At 41.9% G+C, this 20,690-nt stretch overlaps 1 protein-coding gene across 1 annotated transcript in view; it reads right to left on the bottom strand.

The window, feature by feature from the left end:
• mtap (methylthioadenosine phosphorylase) overlaps nt 1-20,690 on the bottom strand; it is a 211,850-nt gene that overhangs the window by 136,413 nt on the left and 54,747 nt on the right. The window contains exons 3-4 of the mRNA XM_060846640.1: nt 10,938-10,996; nt 10,466-10,633 (exon numbers count right to left, since the gene is read on the bottom strand). Coding sequence (XP_060702623.1) covers nt 10,466-10,633; nt 10,938-10,996 — 227 coding nt within the window. The remainder of the gene's footprint in view (nt 1-10,465; nt 10,634-10,937; nt 10,997-20,690) is intronic.

The following is a 20,690-nucleotide window of genomic DNA, read 5'->3' as shown; positions in this document are numbered from 1 at the left end:
TAGGATTAGGGAAAACCCAAAGGCTTTCTATAGGTATGTCAAGAATAAAAGGATGACTAGGGTAGGAATAGGTCCCGTGAAGGATGGTAGTGGGAAGTTGCGCGTGGAGGCTGAAGAGATTGGGGAGACACTGAATGAATACTTTTCGTCAGTATTCACTCAGGAACAGGACATTGTTGCTGATGTGAATATTGAGTCACAATTAATTAGAATGGGTGGCTTTGAGATATGTAGGGAAGAGGTGTTGGAAATTGTGGAAAGGTTGAATGTAGATAAGTCCCCTGGGTCTGATGGCATTTATCCTAGGATTCCCTGGGAAGCAAGGGAAGAGATTGCAGAGCCATTAGCCTTGATTTTTATGTCCTCGTTGTCTACAGGAATAGTGCCAGAAGACGGGAGGATAGCAAATGTGGTTCCCTTGTTCAAGAAGGGGAGTAGAGATAACCCTAGTAACTATAGGCCGGTGAGTCTTACCTCTGTTGTGGGCAAAGTCTTATTGAGAAAATTGTAAGGGATAGGATTTATGAACATCTGGATAGGAATAATGTGATCAAGGATAGTCAGCATGGTTTTGTGAAAGGCTGGTCGTGCCTCACAAACCTTATTGAATTCTTTGAGAAGGTGACTAAGGAGGTGGACGAGGGTAAAGCGGTAGATGTGGTGTATCTGGATTTTAGTAAGGCATTTGGTAAGGTTCCCCATGGTAGGCTACTGCAAAAAATACGGAGGTATGGCATTGAGGGTGCATTAGAGGTTTGGATTAGGAATTGGCTGGCTGGAAGAAGACAGAGTGTAGTAGTTGATGGTAAAGGTTCATCTTGGAGCGCAGTTACTAGCGGTGTTCCGCAAGGATCTGTTTTGGGACCATTGCTGTTTGTCATTTTTATAAATGACCTGGAGGAGGGGCTAGAAGGTTGGGTGTGCAAGTTTGCGGATGATACGAAAGTCGGTGGAGTTGTTGACAGTGAGGAAGGATGTGGCAGGTTACAGCGGGATATAGATAAGCTGCAAAGCTGGGCAGAAAGGTGGCAAATGGAGTTCAATGTCACTAAGTGTGAAGTGATTCACTTTGGTAAGAGTAACAGGAAGATGGAGTACTGGGCTAATGGTCGGATACTTCGTAGTGTGGATGAGCAGAGGGATCTTGGTGTCCATGTACACAGATCTCTGAAAGTTGCCACCCAGGTAAATAGTGCTGTGATGAAGGCATATGGTGTACTGGCTTTTATTGGTAGAGGAATTGAGTTCCGGAGTCCTGAGGTCATGTTGCTGTTGTATAAGACTCTGGTGCGGCCGCATCTGGAGTATTGTGTACAGTTTTGGTTGCCATACTATAGGAAGGATGTGGAGGCACTGGAACGTGTGCAGAGGAGGTTTACCAGGATGTTGCCTGGTATGGTAGGAAGATCGTATGAGGAAAGGCTGACGCACTTGGGGCTGTTTTCATTGGAGAAAAGGAGGTTTAGGGGTGACTTGATAGAGGTGTACAAGATGATTAGGGGTTTAGATAGGGTTGACAGTGAGAACCTTTTTCCACGTATGGAGTCGGATATTACGAGGGGGCATAGCTTTAAATTAAGGGGTGGTAGGTATAGGACAGACGTTAGCGAGTCGTGAGTTCATGGAATTCCCTGCCAGTAACGGTGGTGGACTCTCCCTCTTTAAACGGGCATTGGATAGGCATACGGAGGAAAGTGGGCTAGTGTAGTTTAGGTAGGCTTGGATCGGCGCAACATCAAAGGCCGAAGGGCCTGTACTGCGCTGTATTTTTCTATGTTCTAAATCTCTTTAGACTGTACCTTCCAAAGCTATGACCACTCCCATCGAGAAAGACAAGGGCAGTTGGTACATGAGAACAGCAGATGGTTCTTTCGAACAGCCGCATGCAGCCCTAGATGTAGGAAAACTTCAGACTGCAGTACTTCAGCATGGACAGCAGCAACCTGGGCTGGTTTGCTGTAGGTAGCAGGAGGGCCATGGCTGGAGAACGCCGTCAGCCCGAGAGAGAACAGCAAGCTCATGATTTGCAATGTCACTGCCATACCCCTGGATAACACCTCAGCAATCCTCAAAGAGTTTGGTGGACTTCTGATAGACCTGTAACCATCTCTGAACCTTGATTTCGGTGTAAACGTCCACCACATCACTGAACACGGTAGGACTTCAGCTTATGCAGCAATGCAAGCTGAGACATTGGGCTTAAATACTACATCATGGTGGGTCCACTATTGTGCTAATGCAGCTGATTATCCTGCTGGGGAGGATGAGCTCCAAATTCTGCACAAATCCATCTGATGCTGGACTCCACGTGGTTCTTAACCATGACTAAAGGCAAACTGGGAGGCTTGATAATGAAACAAGAGTGCTTTTCCTCAGCCTTTTCCTGAACTCAGCCCCATCAAACTCCTCAGAGGATGGTGTGAAGCAGGACCTGTGTGAAACTATCTGGTAAGGCAGCACAGGTATTACTTTCTGCCATCGCCCTTGTTGTGCATAACTTAGGATCTGTACATGGCTAGTCACCAGCCTGTCTCCAGCCTGTCCTATAAAGCATAGGTAGTGCTGCTATCTGAGCTACTGGCTGCAAGTGCAAGAGGTCAAGTGATGGTGTCCTTGTCCTTATTGCAAATCACAGCCCAGTACCAGCATCAAGCCAATTGTGGTTATTTCTGAAAGAACAAAGGCACAATAATTGAGTTATAGTGAAGAGACAGGTGAAAAGCAAGAGTTGTATCTAGTAAATCAGTTGAGATAGCAAGGTGAGGGAGAAGTGGGATGTGAGGAGATGTATTAGTTAATGAGCATGACATATGAAGAAAGACTAGATCGACTGGGCTTGTACTCGCTGGAATTTAGAAGACAGAGAAGGCATCTCAGAGAAACATTTAAAATCCTGATGGGATAGGACAGGCTAGATGCAGGAAGAATGTTCCCGATATTGGGGAAGTCCAGAACTTGGGGTCACAGTCCAAGCAGCCAGTCAGGACTGAGATGAGGAGGAATGTCTTCCCTCAGAGCTGTGAACCTGTGGAATTCTCTCCCACAGGAAGCTGTTGGGGCCAGTTCATTAGATACATTCAAAAGGGAGCTTGATGTGGCCCTTAGGGCTAAAGGGATCATGAGGTACGGGGAGAGAGTGGGGTAGTGAGATTGCATGATCAGCCAGGATCATATTGAACGGTGATGCAAGCTCGCAAGGCCAAATGGCCTAATCACGCACCTATTTGTTATATTTCTGTGCCACTGTTTTCAATGGTTTCAGCCTTGTTATTAGCCATGACCCCTGTCATGGCCACTTCAATAATGGAAAACATTTCCTGTCCTCAGGGTGTGGACAAACAGCCGTCCCGTGGCAATCACCTTGTCCTGCTGTGACGAGAAAGTCATTGTCGAATTCACAGGAAATGTGTGCAAGGTTGAGGATGTCACTGTGAAGTTGGCAGCAGTACTAAGGTGTGAGGGTGATGAGATGCAATGAGCATGAAATCTGAATGAGAATTGATATAGACTGTTGGTAAGTAAGTGAAGTTGCTTTGACTACTGATCAAAGAAAGAGATGAATGGTGCAAGTGGTGGCGTACGGATCTGAAGATGCAACTACTGGTCCTGACCACACATTCAGCATCCGGGTTCCCGGGACTATATTGCTAGACATTGACAGCATTGTTCAGACAGACATGAGAATCAGAGACTGGCCGGGCAGCTTGCTAGGTCCCTGGAGCAATGAGACCTTGCGCCTTCTGTCTGCATCCTGCACAAACTCTCCTGTTCTGCAGCTGACAGCCTTTGAACCCATAGTCTATCATGGTGTACATTGCCGAATCTTTCTCAGATCAACCTCTGACTTCCAGCCTTCGCTCCAGTCAAAATGCACCTCTCCTTTAAAATGCTAGACAACATTAAGCAGGGAACCCTCACAGGAACTGTGCTACCCACTCACAATTTTGTGGTGCTTGCTCAGCTGTGTTAAGTGCTGAACACTGGAATTATTTCAAAAGAGCTGGAAATTTGAGTGCTGTTTGCACAGAACAGATAGTGGTTACTTTTAAGAATTTTGGATCCACTCCTCCAAATTCAGAAGTATCACAAATGTTCTTATCGATTCTAAGCGAATGGGCTCTGGAAAAAAGTCTTGACTACACAATAAGCTAGCCTATGGAAACAGATGAAATGGAGTCATAAAAAGGGTGCATACTGGAAACTTCTTATACCTTTTTAAACTTTCTTGATTATATCAAGCTGTAAGGGACTCAAAATTCTCAAGCTGTTTAATGGCAGTGTACAACACAGTGAGGTCAATAGCTTTTATAATCATTGAAGTAAAGCTATCACCATTAATGACTCATCCTCACAGTGAACATGCCACAATTCAAATGAAGAGTTCATATCCAGAAGCCAGCCAATTACAGTCTGTCACTTGGGGGTGAGTGTAAGTGGAAGTCAGAATGCTACAGCATTTCAGCTGACTGAGAAAGTAATAGCCAAAACCAGAAATGATTGAATCTTTTACTCAAAAATGTAAAACTTGTTTGTACGCAGTAAGACCTTACACATACCATGATATGAAAACATCCTGAGGACAATCAAATCCTTAAAATCCCTTCCTAATAGTCCATGAAAAAAGATCTCAAAACAAAAGCCAGTTCATCAGATAGCCTTTTTTGCTGTTTTACTATTACTGTAAACAAAGTGCCCCGAACCTTCCTGAGGTTCATAAAACTTACTTCTTAGTGACAAAGCTACAGCAAAAAAGTATTCCTCAAGGATAATTAGAAAAGAGCACTAACACCTTGCCAGCAAGGCCACACATAAAGAACATGATTAAAAACAAATTTTAAATTGGTACACTCTGCTGGGTTCTCTCATCTCAAAGGAAATAATATTCCAGCTGTTACAATAGGGTATTCTTCTGATCTTGCTCAGCTAATGGGATTCAGATGAAATCAAAAACCAGTCAATAGAGCCTTTGAATCATTCAGCAGGGAAATTGGCATCCCAATCTGACCCAGTTCCATTTTCCAGTATTGGCCCATGTCCTTCTAAACCCTTCCTATTCATGTATCTATCCAAATACCTTTTAAAATATGTTGTAATTTTAACCACCTCAACAGCTTCCTCTGGCAGCTCATTCCATTCACACACCACTCTGTGTGAAAGAGCTGCCCCTCAAGTCCTTTTTAAATCCTTCTCCCCTCACCTTGAACCTACACTCTCTCGTTTTGGACACCCCACCCTGGGAAAGAGACCTTGTCTATTCACGCTATCCTTACCCCTCATGATTTTATAAGCCTGTATAAGGTCACCCCTCAGCATCCAATGCTCCAGTGGAGGGTTGGTATTTTTTTGTTCAGATGTAAATACAATTGTAACTAATCTCTGTAACCCCAATACAGGAGATGTAATACCAAACAGGACTGGAAAACTCACAGCAGAATTTTTCTCATACTGTACTTTAAAAAGGGCAGTATTGCTCTTTTACTGTGGTTGAACAAAAGCACAAAAGCGAAAGGAATGCATGATGCCACCAATCAGGAAATGAGTCATCCCGCAGTGGACCTGATACCCGAGTCCAGTATGTGCAACAACCTGAGATAAATATAATGCTGTCTGTGAAATGCTGAAAAACACTGCTGTGCAGGTGTAACACTTTGACCGTGCCCCATGAAGTTTCAGGGTAAACAAAGACTTTTCTCTAGATCCAGTGCTTAAAAAAAAAGAATTCTAATACTTAATCCATTAACCAACAGAGATTTGTACTATACATTGCTGAATGACAACAGAAAGGGCAATGTGGTCACAGACTTTGGTGAGTGATGGGACCATCAGCCTGTCCCACATTGCCATAGACTTGTGGAGACTCCATGTAAACTGACGAATGGATCCTTGATTCTGTCCTCACTGCTTCCCTGCTTTCCAACAGCTCCCATAACTCAAAGCTGAGCCCACTTTCCCTGCCCCAAAGGGTGGGAGTTATGAACCTTTTGAGTAATCATGTATGCTCTTGGAAGTCAGATAACGTCTAGAGAATGGGGAGGCTGCGGAAGTATTTAAGTGCACAGCTCATTAAAAAGGAATGGAAAATCAACAGTCTTCCTCTGACAATGAGAGGCAAATAGAATCAACCTGTCAAGTTTTAAATGTTATTTTAAAATGTATACTGCGTATATCAGAGACAGTGAAAAGAATCTATTCCAACACTTAGAATAACTATTTGTTGTCATAACCCTAAGGGATATTATTATTGTTAAACTTGACTGTTTTCCATACCTATCATTATCACTGCACAGGTGAAAGTTCATAATCAGTTCAAAGGGGAATTAAAAATTAGCTTTCAAATGATTAAGTACTTCAAGTGGGTTTCAATGTTTTGAATAGGCTTTAATGACTGACAACCCTTTCATGTACTTATAAACCAAATGTAGTATATTTAGAATTTTGTTTTATTTCATTTCAATCCAGCTCCTGACGCCTGCTCATTGCAGGTATTGGGTGAGCTGGCACAGAAGGAGAGAGGTGGACAGGTTGGCATAAGGTGGATGGGTTGGTATGAGGTGGTATTTAGCTGGCAAGTGGGCTATCAGGCACCTTTCAAACAGCCATATCAATGATCACAGATTCTGTGGTCAATCTGCATCCAGAGACTGTAGGCTTGACTCCATCCCACAGCCATGTCCTGAAAAGAAGATCCCATCATCCAGAGTTATCCCACAGTCAGGCACAGAACGGACAATTTAATTATGAACTTTCACCTGTGCAGTGACAATAATAGGAAAGCAGTCAAGCTTTAATAATAATATCCCTTAGGGCTTTGACAATAAATATTTATTCTAAGTGTTGGAAGGCGTTTGGTATGCTCTCTTTTATTGGTTAAGAGTACGGGGTACAGAAGTTGGGACGTCATGTTGTGGCTGTACAGGACATTGGTTCGACCACTGTTGGAAGACTGCGTGCAATTCTGGTCTCCTACCTATCAAAGATGTTGTGAAACTTGAAAGGGTTGAGAAAAGAGTTACAAGCATGTTGTCAGGGTTGGAGGATGTGAGCTGTAGGGAGAGGCTGGGGCTGTTTTCCCTGCAGAGTCGGAGGTCGAGGGGTGACCTTATAGAGGTTTATATCATAAGGGGCATGGATAGGGTAAATAGGCAAAGTCTTTTCCCTGGGGTCGGGGAGTCCAGAACTAGGCAGCATAGGTTTAGAGTGAGAGGGGAGAGGGGAAAGATATAAAAGAGACATAAGGGACAACTTTTTCACACAGAGGATGGTATGTGTATGGAATGAGCTGCCAGAGGAAGTGGTGAAAGCTGGTACAATTGCAACATTTAAAAGGCATTTGGATCGGTATATAAATAGGAAGTGTTTGGAGGGATATGGTCCAGGTGCTGGCAGGTGGGACTAGATTGAGTTGGGATATCTGGTCGGCATGGACGGGTTGGACCGAAGGGTCTGTTTCCATGCTGTATATCTCTATGACTTTAAAAAGGAAATAATATGTTCTCAGAAACTAACGCTATTAATTTTTAAATAATTTAGGAACCATTTATTACCTGCAGAAATGACACTGCAGAGTTTCATTTTATTTCCTTTCATGTGTTGGGGAGCACCATTGTAAGGACATAAATTTTAATTAAGAAAGGTCTGAAACATCATTAAAAACCAGCACAACATTCAGTGAATTTGCATTTAACAGTGAAAATCATTCATTTAATAAAAAATATCACCAGAAGAATGGCAGAGGGCTTCTGTTTTTGAAAGTTAATAGCACAGGAATGCAAATTGTGTCGTCAATTGTTGCATCTGCAACTCAAGGGATATGTCTTCCTCACTACAAATTGCTGCACTATTTAAACATTAATGTGGTTTTACCAAATTAATTTTACTATCATTTGTTAACATTTGTTCACTTGCCCCATAGAAGTAAGTTTTAATGTATTTTTCCCTATCCTATCATTCCTGGAAACATATTGGGCGTAGATAATTTCTAATTCACTTGTTCATAGATATTATTACACATTCCTGGAACATGTAGGACTTGAACCTGTGTCCCTGGTCCAAGGGGTAGCGACACTATCACTGCACAAGAACTCATGAAATAAAGTTACCTTATCTCCACTCATTTTCCATCAGGTTTTACTGAGCTGAAATTGAATTGACATCCAACTAACTGTATTGGACTCTGATTTATATTTATTTATAACACTTCTGCGTGAATCAAGCAACTGCCTCACAATGATGAAAGTGGTGTTGTTCAAATTGCCAATAGAGTAGTAAAGCAGCTCTTACTATGTCACCAGGATTTTCACACTCCTTCCATCAGCTTCTTTCAATTTCGAAGGCCAGTGAAAATCTGAAAGGCTAGCTTTCTAATTATGTGAAAAATCATACAACATCAGGTTATAGTTCAACAAGTTTAATTGGAAGCACACTAGCTTTTGGAGCGACGCTCCTTTATCAGGTGGTAGTGGAGGGCTCAATCCTAACACAGAATTTATAACAAAAATTGTGTGTTAGGATTGAGCCCTCCACTACCATCTGATAAAGGAGCGCCGTCCCGAAAGCTAGTGTGCTTCCAATTAAACGTGTTGGACTATAACCTGATGTTGTGTGATTTTTAACTTTGTACACCCCAGTCCAACACCGACATCTCCAAACCATTTCTAATTATGTTCTGACAAACAGAAACAGACAAGAACAATCTCTTAAGAGTCATAGAGTTATACAACATAAAAACAGATCATTCGGTCCAACTTGTCCATTCCAACCAGATATCCTTAACTGTTCTAGTCCTATTCACCAGCACTTGGCCCATATCCTTCTCAACTCTTCCTATTCATGTACCCATCAAAATTCCTTTTAAATGTTGCAATTGTACCAGCCTCCACCATTTCCTCAGGCAGCTCATTCTATATACACACATCCACCCACAGCATGGAAAAGCTGCCCCTTAGGGCCCTTCTAAATCTTTCCCTTTTCACCTTAAACCTATGCCCTCCACCACCCCAGGAAAAATCCTTGGCTATTCACGTTATCCAAGCTCTTCATGATTTTATAACCTTGCATAAGGTCACCCCTCAGCCTCTGACGCTCCAGGGAAAACAGCCCCAGCCTGTTCAACCTCTCCCTGAATATCTCAAATATTCCAACCCCGTAACATTGTTGTAAATCTCTTCTGAATCCTTTCGAGTTTAACACCTTTCCGATAGCAGGGAGACCATAACTGAAGGCAGAATTCCAAAAGTGCCTAACCAATATCTTTTGTAAATGTCTCTTGTCGAATTAACTTATAAAAAAGTGACACTGCGAGGTCGTGTCCAACAAAGAAGCCCTTTCTTCTCAAGCTACAAATACTGGAGTTCCCAATTCGCTGAACCCATGCAGTTTTCAAAAATTAATTCACACTCCCTTATCAAATGAGGTTTTAACCTCTTTACAGAAATTAAACTGAATGAGCTAGCATTCTGAACACAATCACAAGCTAATCTCCATCTGGGAGTCACAAATTTATTGAATCGATGCAAAAACCTTTGAAGAATGAGAAAGAAGTATCTTGATGGAAGTTATTTAAATACCAGTCCCTTCTCTCCCCACCACTGTCTACCTCTCCTTGTTTAACTCCCATAGCAAAAACACCAGGAATTTTTCCATGGAGCAGATAATGTAAGCTGTGAAATTTCTTGACTTGATCTGCCTGCCTAAATATTGATGATCTTCATTCCTAGGTAGATAATCCACAAGGGGAAAGGAAAGTGAGGTGGGGACTCTTGCAAATACAATCTAAAAGGAACAAGTTTCCAATTTATGAAAGGATAAAAACCCAGCTCAGTGGATAACATTGCTGCCTCACAGCACCAGGGACCCAGGTTCGATTCCACCCTCAGGCGACTGTGTGGACTTGCACATTTTCCCCACCTCTGTGCGGGTTTCCTCCCACAGTCCAAAGATGTGCAGGTTAGGTGGATTGACCATGGGAAATTACCCATCGTGTCTCGGGATGTGTAGGTTAGGTGCATTAGCTGTGGGAAATGCAGAGTTTTAGGGTAGGGGATGGGTTTGGGTGGGATGATCTTCAGAGGGTTGGTGTGGGCTTGTTGGGCTGAATAGCCTGTTTCCACACTGTGGGGATTCTATATTTAAAAAACTATTCTTGTCTATTTCTTGGTAACCTCTTAAAGTCATACTTGATCTGCGCTGCTGATAATGGTGTTGAGGGGAAAGCGTCCAGAAAATCAGGCGGCAAAATACTTGCTTGTAGCTCCAACTGTCCCTTTTATTCCTGATTAATAACTGCACTACAAGGTGCATCACAACACAATTTGGAATTCCAACTGGCATGGCAAACTTCAAACTTTGACATCTATTTTACAAACAGGGGTAAATATAGGATAGGGGAATAGGTCTGGGTGCATTTGTTGGGCCTAATGGCCTGTTTCCACACTGTAGGTAACCTAACCTAAAGGATAAAAGTTACCTGTCAATGAACTGGTCGATAATGACGATGTCTCCAGGCTGGATTTCTTCCTGAAGTGAACCACAGGCCGTTGTCGCAATAATATGGGTACAACCCTCCTGCTTCAATGCCCAAATGTTTGCCCGAAAGTTGACATTCGTGGGCATAATAGTGTGCCCTCTCCCATGTCTACATAATGAAGGAAAATTTATTGTAGAAAATCTTACAGCGGATGGTAAGCATTTTATTAATTAAATACTTCAAATGTATTTTCTCTAAATAAAAAGGAAAAACAGTTGACAGTATAAGACCCGTGCACAACTTCAACTTTAATAATTTTGTATACGCACGAGACACACACTCACGACTTTAATATTGACTGTAGCCTGGTTTATTATCTCCTGCAAATCAGCTGTTGATTCAGTTGCCAAAATGTACTCTGCCTTTATTGTGTAATCAAATGAATCTAATAATACATTAAGAGAAAACTTACCGAGCAAGGAGTACACAATGAACGGTTTTTATCTTCCCCAGAATAAGGACATCTGAAGGCTATATATAAAAAAAGAAAATTGCAGAGCATTAGACAAACAAACCAATATCTACAATTGCGCAAGTATTTTAAAATGTAAAAACTGAAAGAAATGAGAGATGATGGAAATCAGAAACAAGAAAATAAATTGCTGGAATGCCTCAGCAGGTCTGGCAGTATTTGTGGAGAGAAATCAGAGTTAACGTTTCAGATCCAGTGACCCTTCCTCCAACCTAAGTTAAAGTCTGCTTGGCAAGTATCCTTTTAGTGATCTGTATTCATTTTTTTTCCAATTTGCAAGAAGCAGAAATGCAGTCCCGAAGCACTAGACTGGGTCGCAGTGAGGTGATGGATATACTTGTGAGAGTAAGAATAACAAGCTGAATTCAACTAAAAGGAGTTTACTACTGCAGCACAGAGCTACATCACCTTTGAGTGTGCTACTTCACAAAGGTTTCAAAGAGCATTAAACATTTCAAATAAGTGACAATACCACTGGATGCCTCTGAAAGCTTCAGAGAAAAAGGGAAAGTTTATCCCACTGTCCTCGTCAATATTCATCCTTCAATCAACATCATCAAAATAGATCATCAAGGAATTTTTCAGCAGTGCTTTAGTGTGTATGAACTACTGTTAGCTGTCCTGGTCTTCATCCACATCTCCATCTACTCAGGTGACAGTTTCAAATCCCAAAAATGTATTCAGCTGATTTCAAGTACAGTCTAAAAATATGATGCAAATTAAATATTGCATTGCTGCTTAGCTGCTGACCTACTTTACTTGTGGAAAAAAAAACATTTTACTCGTCATATAACCTGAAAAAGGATCACGTGACCCCGAAACAATAAATTTGCTTTCTCTCTCTACAGTTGCCATCAGACCTGCTGAGTTATTCCAGTAATTTCTGTTTTTGTGTCAAACAGAGGACTAGTGTTCACTAGAAAACAGGGAGAACATAGAAATCTCTACACAGGCAAGGTCTGAAGCAAGTTTATATTTGTATAGTTATTGTATAAACATTGTATCAGCATTCGAGGAGCAGTTAAATAATCACATGCACGAGAAGGGGAAGGAGGGTCATGCTGATCAAAGGAAGGGAGGAGAGATGGGGGGACGCTTGAGTGGAGCATGAACACCAGAGATTTGTTGAACTGACCATATTGGTTTGATGCTGCTCAGTCCATGCAAGTTAACATGATGCCTGAAAACATGCTGGAAGCAGACAAGTTGCAACATTTGAAAGGGAATTAAATAAATACTGGATGGGAAAACAAATACTGAACTGTGGTAAAACTAGGCCAGTACAGTGGCCAGCACCGCTGCCTTGCGGTGCCAGGGACCCAGGACTGATTCCACCCTTGGATGACTGTAAGGAATTTGCACATTCTCCCTGTGTCTGCACGAGTTTCCTCCTACAGTGCAAAGATGTGCAGGTTAGGTGGACTGGCCATGAGAAATTGTCCATAGCATCCAGGGATGTGCAGGCTTGGTGGTTAGCTATAGGAAATGCGGGGTTACAGGGATAGGGTAGAGGGGTGGGTTTGGGTGGGATGCTGTTTGAAGTGAATTCAATGGGCTGAATGACCTGCTTCCATGCTGTAGAGATTCTATAAGCAGTTTATGAATGTCCTTTAAGTAACATCTGTATGGCACAATGGTGGAAAATGGACTAGAACAAATCTAACAGCTCCAAACTGGAAGTCACATGACACCAGGGGTTGTGATTTCTAATAAACCTGCTGGACTATTACGTAATGGCACCTGATTTCTGACTTTATCCAACACCGGCACCTCCACATCATAGCTCAAGACTGGGTCACTGGGCAGAGCAGAATTGTATCCCAGTATAAATCTGCGGTCTGGGACACCTCTCGTTCTCCCGTTTCCAGCAGAAAAGGGAGCAACCAGGAATGATACGCAGTGAAAGCATAACGTCCCAGGCAAAGCAAAGCGTTTTTCACAGCGAACAAAGCAAAGTCTTACAGACATGTCACAACTAACCGTGAACAGTGGTGAGGCAACAGTGAGGCAGCAGAGTCAGCACAGGCCAGGGGTGGAGCAATGGCAGCAGAATAGGTCTGGGTGGAGACCAACGCGTGGAAGTAGCATTGCCTCACTTTCTGCAGCCACAGGGCACGCACTAAATGTTGGAAAGGACCACCACCTCAAAAACCTAAGTGCTTTATAGTCACCTTTATTACCATTCTGATCTTTGAAACTCTATTCCCATGCTCACTGATATTTCTTTATACTTTGTAACAACAATTAAAGTATCTGCATCAACTACCCTGTACCTAAGATGGCGCCGAGAGGCAACATTACTAACTTTTCACTGAACTCCTTGAATGTACCTAATAATAAAGGCTACTCCATTCTGACTGAAGAAGGCGGCCTCGTGAACGTTCACATCCTCTCCTAAAAGCATTAGCTGCAGCAAACCACATCACGGTCATTCTCACAAGAGTTCTGGGACTTCTCAGAGAACACCACCTGAGCATTATTATCATCAGATCCCTCTGGGTTCTCTGTCATTTCTTTGCTGACAACTGTAGCTGTTCTTCAAAGGGGATTCCACAGCGAGTCTTCTTTGAGGAGAGAGTGTACCAAGCAACAAACTATGAATAAGTGGGAAATCACAGCCTACACTAGAGAATGACTCCATTAATGTCACTCATGCTTTTGATGAATATGAACAAACCAACACCGTTGTGCCAATGTTTTCCTTGCTCAATGACCAAAGGGGGATCAATTACCGAGACAGAGTTATACAGGACAGAAACAGACCCTTCAATCTAATTTGTGCATGCTGACCAGATATCCGAAATTAATCTAGTCCCATTTACCAACATTTGGCCCATATCCTTCTAAACTCTTCCTATTCATTTGCCTGTCCAGATGCCTTTTAAATGTTGTAATTGCACCATCCTCCAACGCTTCCTTTGGCAGCTCATTCCACACATGCACCACTGTTTGAAAAACTTGTCCCAGAGGTCCCTTTTAAATCTTTTCCCTCTCACCTTAAACCTATGCCCTCAAGTTTTGGACTCCCCCACCCCAGGGACAAAAAGACCTAGGCATACTCAACCTATCCATGCTCTTCATGATTTTATAAACCTCTATAAGGTCACCTCTTAGCCTCTGATGTTCCAGGGTAAATAGCCCCAGCCTATTCTGCCTCTCCCTACAGCTTAAACTCTCCAACCGAGGCAACATCCTTGTAAATCTTTTCTGAAGACTTCCAAGTTTCACAACATCTTTCCGATAGCAGGGAAGCCAGAAATGAGTGTAATATTCCAACAGTGGCCTATCCAATATCCTGTACAGCTGCAACATTACCTCCCAACTCTTATACTCAATGCACTGACCAATAGAGGCAAGTGTATCAAATGCCTTCTTCACTATCCTTTCTACCCGTGATTCCATTTGCAAGGAACCATGAACCTGCACTCCAAGGTCTCTTTGTTCGGCATCACTCCCTAGGAGCTTACCATTAAGTGAATAAGTCTTGCCCTGATTTGCCTTTCCAAAATGCAATCAACTGTTTGGCTAATCAGCCTCTGGGCTGCACAGTAACAACCTGAGAGTAAGCCCCTCCCTGTGCATCAGAATTATCCATGTAACATAAGGTATGTAACTTATTTTGCTACAAATCACGAGTGATGAAATAAAATGTCCACCTTCAAATCCTGCTCAGACTCTATTGAGTTTCAAAAGCTCGTAATTCACTAAATTCTAGTTTCTGTTGGCGCAATCATGATAAACATTAAGCCAAAGGTATGTCCCCAATATCAGGGAGCAAGTACTCTATTTGTGTGATACTAAAGGAAGGAGTTGTATGGGGTAGAGATGTCCTTCATAGTTAATAATTCCTAATAAGAATGTAGGAACAGAGTAGGCCATTTAGCCCCTGGAGTCTATTCTACCATGTAGTGAGACCATGGCTGATCTGTGCCTTACTCCATATACTGGTCTTTTACCCATTTCCCTTAATATACTTGCTCAACAAAAATCCTCTTTGATTTACAGCAAACAATTAACGTTTCTCCTTAAATTGGCAAGTACTATAACAGTCGGGCTTCTTGCATGTTTGAATGAAAACTACTTAGTACATAAGTAGTTTAGAGTTATAAATGATGTCAAATATTACAGCTATTTTTCAGAGAGTTGTGTTTTAAGAGACCGCTCTCAGTCCTTGACAATGTAATGTGGACTGGGTGGAGTGTGCACATTCAACGCCGGTCATTCATGAATAGATTAGAAATGTCGTGTGCAAAATCTCGTCTCAGTCCCCATGGTTTAATGGTTAAATATACTGCCAGACACACTACTGACCCAAAGCTGAGCGCTCCAGCCAGTTCAACAGATAACGGCCAAATTGTGCCACAACTCCATCTACCTGCTATTCTTCCACCTTTATTAATACCTTCACCTGAAGAACTATCAATCTCAGCCTTGCAAATTACAATTGACCTAGCACCCACACAGACTTTTAAAGAAGAAAATACCAGATCTCTCATATCCTTCACACAAATAAAGTGCGACTTGATTGCACTCCTCAGTGGCTTTGTTTTACTTTTAAGAATGCGCCTTATTGATCTGGATTCCACACCAGAGAAAATAGCTTCTCTAGATTTGTCCTACTGAACCCTCTCATAATTTTAAGTCTCCAAAATTGACCTACACCAAAGGGCCCCTGGCTGTTCAAAAAGGCAGCTGACCATTACTTTCTCCTGGACAATTAGGAACTGTAGTGATTGGACCCAGGTGCATCTTGTTGACTATGAGACCCCTGATTGGGGTTGTTAACCTGGGCAAATCCAAAAGTCGTGACTAACCAATATTACAGGGAATTTGTGGGTGCTGGGGCAAAAACAAGCACTACCGCAATTAGGCGGTGGTGTGGGGGTTAATAAAAAAAAAACAAAAAAAAACGAACAGGATTTGTTCCTCCAAAAAAAATTACAGGGAATTTGGTGGGCCCGGAACCCATACAGAAACCACAGAGCCACAAGGAGGAAAAAGATAAACTCTATTATACCTTCTTATATATTTTTAAAATAAAAATGGTGCCAGAGTGTGGTGGCAATTAGCACTTTTCACTGAACTTAGGAAAAATACATGACAATAAATTATTCGTTAAATTAAAAAAAATTAACAAAGGATTTAGCATCTCCTCAGTTCAGGGACTGACTTAGAGCTGGCTGGCTGTAGCCAGTGTACTGTGCCCAAGTAACTGAACAGTGACTTGGTGGTGGGATACCGGACTTTGGGCAGTTCCATGTCATTCTGCCATAACACTCATTTCATTAGCTCGAACTCACTACGACACAATTAACGAATTCAGGACGCTGTTTCTAAAGTGCAAACTTTTAAAACGCGTGTTGGCTGTAATGCGATTACATCGCAAACACTTTAAGCGCTGTTTCTAAAGCCCGATTTTTCTATAAAGTGATGTTGCACAAGAACACAACCATCATGTTATAGAAGAACTACCTGTATTTCAAAACAGGTAGTAAATACTGGTCCAGCCCAGCAAAGCCTCCTTCCCCTGATTGGATTTTAAAAGTGGTTAACTGTTCAATTTAGGCACAAAGGAACTCATTCAATCTTTCTACAGTGAATTGCTGAACATGAACCACATTGGGATGTGACAGCTAACTTCAACGTTGTGTGAAAGGTGTCTATTCGTTGACCTTTGCTGCAAAATGCATGTCTGCACGTTATATACCTGTCTGTGTAGATCAGGAGAAGATCAAGGTTGGCAGTGATAACATCTCATCCTTCCCACACCCCCAGTGCTTTCCCTGTTACCGACTGGACTGAAGAACTCACTAATACTCAGCCCTAAAGCTCACTTAACCAAGTACAACTAGTTCTGTGAAATGGGAGGGCACTACTGGTCTCCGTTCAACAGAGAAAGTGTAAAGAATACAGTAATCCGCAGACCAAACATGATCACACAATAACTGCATCAGAGCCAACATTAATATCGGTAGTAAACGCTTTTGCACTAGTGTACAATTTGTTACAACGCGAGGTGTGAAAATAATGTTGAACAGCCTCAGCATTCCTACACTGAAAATCAATGGGAAATGCATTGCTGAAAGTGACGCATCAATTTCGGAGCTCAGCTAAGGAGGGTAGGTATCCACAAAAATCAGGATCTGGCACTTTTTTTTTTAAAAAAGCAAACAAATAAAAACAGAAGAAATATATACAATCACTCCCATAAAAAAGGCGCAAGAACTGCAGATGCTGTAAATGAGAAACAATAACAGAAATTGCTGAAAAAGCTCAGCAGGTCTGACAGCAATTGTGGACAGAAATCAGAGTTAAATGTTTCAGGTCAAATCCCTCAGAGCAAGGTGATTTTGAAGGAAGGGTCATTTCACCTGAAACATTAACCCTGATTTCTGGCAGCAGCTGCTGCCAGATCTGCTGAGCTTTTCCAGCAATTCCTGTTTTTGTATATACTGCAATCACACATAGTAGTATTGGATTAGGAACCAATTATACATTATGATTGACTTTTAATTTCATTATCTGCAATGAAACTGAACATTGGAGATTAGATGAAGTGGGTGTACAACCTGACACCATCAGTTTTGCATCCCCAAGCCTGAAACAAAAATTTGACAACAATAAATGAATGTTTAAAATACTGTGCATGTGAGACTTGGCTTTCAGTGCCCCACGTCCTATAATTAATTCTTAAATGCGTACATCTTTTTCATGGTTTTAGCTCAGCACTAGTTCAACAGCAGACAAGCCAACCAGAATTTTAGTGGTTTGGTGAAGATTATTTGATAAGTTATTTTATATAACTTAGTCATAACAAGACGAATAACATAGCTGTGGTTGAACATTCCACTCATCCAAGTTTAACTTTTCATATAATGGGGATGTGAGATAAATAAGATAATGCAACTACTTCTTGAAGTGCTAAAAATAAGCTAAAGGGATGACTTTAGAGACTATCACACCCCTTAATGGCAATGTAACTAAAACAGAGGTCACCAGTATCCTGAGACAGCTCAACCAGGCAATACTGACCAATACTGCTATATTCCAGTTTGAAAGTACTCTCCCAGACATTTATCCAACAAATATAAATCTAGTCATGAATCTTTGTTTCATTTTACAACTTTTGAACAACTGTAGTTCCTACTCAAAAAAAAGTGCACATCACTTCATACAATCAGGATACAACCAGGACAGTGCATTCAGCTCAATGTCTGTTCCACCATTCAGTTAGATGATGACTAGCCTGTACTTGAATTCCATTTACCTGGCCTTGCTACCTATTCCTCAAGTAAAAAAATGAGGTCTGCAGATGCTGGAGATCACAGCTGAAAATGTGTTGCTGGTTAAAGCACAGCAGGTTAGGCAGCATCCAAGGAACAGGACCAACCAACCCAACCACCCCGTGGCTCAACACTTAACTCTCCCTCCCACTCCACCAAGGACATGCAGGTCCTTGGACTCCTCCACCGGCAGAACATAACACGACGGCTGGAGGAGGAGCGCCTCATCTTCCGCCTGGGAACCCTCCAACCACAAGGAATGAACTCAGATTTCTCCAGTTTCCTCATTTCCCCTCCCCCCACCTTGTCTCAGTCGGTTCCCTCAACTCAGCACCGCCCTCCTAACCTGCAATCTTCTTCCTGACCTCTCCGCCCCCACCCCACTCCGGTCTATCACCCTCACCTTGACCTTCTTCCACCTATCACATTTCCATCGCCCCTCCCCCAAGTCCCTCCTCCCTACCTTTTATCTTAGCCTGCTTGGCACACTCTCCTCATTCCTGATGAAGGGTTTGTGCCCGAAACGTCGAATTTCCTGTTCCTTGGATGCTGCCTAACCTGCTGTGCTTTAACCAGCAACACATTTTTACCTATTCCTCAAGGCATCCTTATTTATAAAAATACTTTTTTAAAAAAGCCAGTTCTTAATGGGAGCAAAGAAACATGAAAATGCTTAACTAAAAACAAAGTGCTCAAGAAAGCATCTGTGAATACAGAAAGAGATAACATTTGGACTCATATGACTTGACTCAAGTTCTGAAGGACTGAAGAGTTCTGAAAAAGCTATATTGGTCGTACAAGACAAAGGCATATTGTAGGCAGTCTAAGATGATGATTTTTTTCATGAAAATAAACACTGACAAAAACTGTTAAAAATAGGATTGTTGATGCCTGAAACAATGCATCAAAGACCTACCTACAGGGAAAGCATGACGTGACACATTTTTATTGGTGGCAATTCAGAGAAATTTTGTGCGTCTGATTCCTGGAATGGTTGGGTTGGGTTGGGTTTATACCCAGCTGAGATCAGAAGAGATTATATCGTTGAGACACAAGCTTCTGAGTGGACTTGACAGGTTCAATGCTGAAAAGATTTTTCTCCCCATGACTAATTCAAGAACTAAAGTGTACAGTTTCAGAACGTCTTCTCTCAATCAACATACAAATATATAAATCGAGAGCAAGAGCAGACCGTTTAGCTCCTTGAGCCCGCTCTGCCGTTCAATAAAATCATGGCTGATCGGATTGTAATCTCAAATCCACAATCCCATTTATGCCAATACCATGCCACCCCTTTCTTGATAGGAATCTGTCCACCTCTGCCATAACAATATTCAAGGTCTCTGGTTCTAATTCTTTCTGCCAAAGTATGAGCACCCTCAGAAAAGATTCTGCCTAATCTTTGCAAATGAATGACTGTTTTTAAACAGTGACGCCTAGTTTTACATTCTCCCATAAGAGGAAACATTCTCTCCCCATCGACTCTGTTAAGCTACCTCATGGTTTTATATGTTCAACCAAATTAGTGCTTACTCTTTTAAACTCCAATGGATGAGAACTTAGACAGTGCAAACTTTCCTCATGGGACAGCCCTACCCATTTCAGGTTGTGGTCTAGTAAACTTCTCCAAAGTACCTCCTATTCATTTAAATCCTTCAAATCAATTATTGAGCACAGTAAAGGTGGCCTTCTACAGTACTCCAGGTGCGGTCTCACAGTGCCCTGTATAATTGAAGCATAACCTTCCTCCTTTCATATTCAAGTCCCCTCACGATATTCTGTTGGCTTTCCTATTTAATCGGTGTACCTATAGATTAACTTTTTATAGCTCATGTACAAGAACAACCAAATCCATGTGTATTTCACAGCTTTGCAATCTCTTGCTGTTTGAATAATATGCGTCTTTTTTATTCTTCCTGCCAAAAGGGGCAATTTAGCATATCCATATTGTATAATCTTTTTGCATATCTTTGTCCACTTATTTATACTATCAACATCTTTTTGGCACCTCCTTGTGCCACATCTTCACAACATACATTCCCACCCACTTCTGCATCATCAACAGGTTTGACAATCATACATTCTGTCCCTTCATCGAAGTTATTTATTTCGATTGTAAAGAGTTGAAGCTCAGCAGCGAGCCCCGTGACACACCAATTGTTACAACTTGCTAACCCAAAAATGTCCTACTTATTCCTACCCTCTGCTTTCTATTAGCCAGCCAATCTTCTATTCACAGCGATATGTTACACCCTACACCAGGAGCTTCCACTTTCCACAATAACCTCCAATGTCGGGCCTTATCAAATAACTTCTGGAAATCTAAAAACTATGTTCATTGGTTTCCCGTTATATATCGTATGGTTTACCTCCTCAAAAGAACTCCAGTAGATTCATGAGGGCATTGGGA

This window comes from Hemiscyllium ocellatum, chromosome 2 (assembly GCF_020745735.1).
Source record: "Hemiscyllium ocellatum isolate sHemOce1 chromosome 2, sHemOce1.pat.X.cur, whole genome shotgun sequence".
Lineage (NCBI taxonomy): Eukaryota > Metazoa > Chordata > Chondrichthyes > Orectolobiformes > Hemiscylliidae > Hemiscyllium > Hemiscyllium ocellatum.
This window is presented reverse-complemented; position numbering and strand designations above follow the sequence as displayed.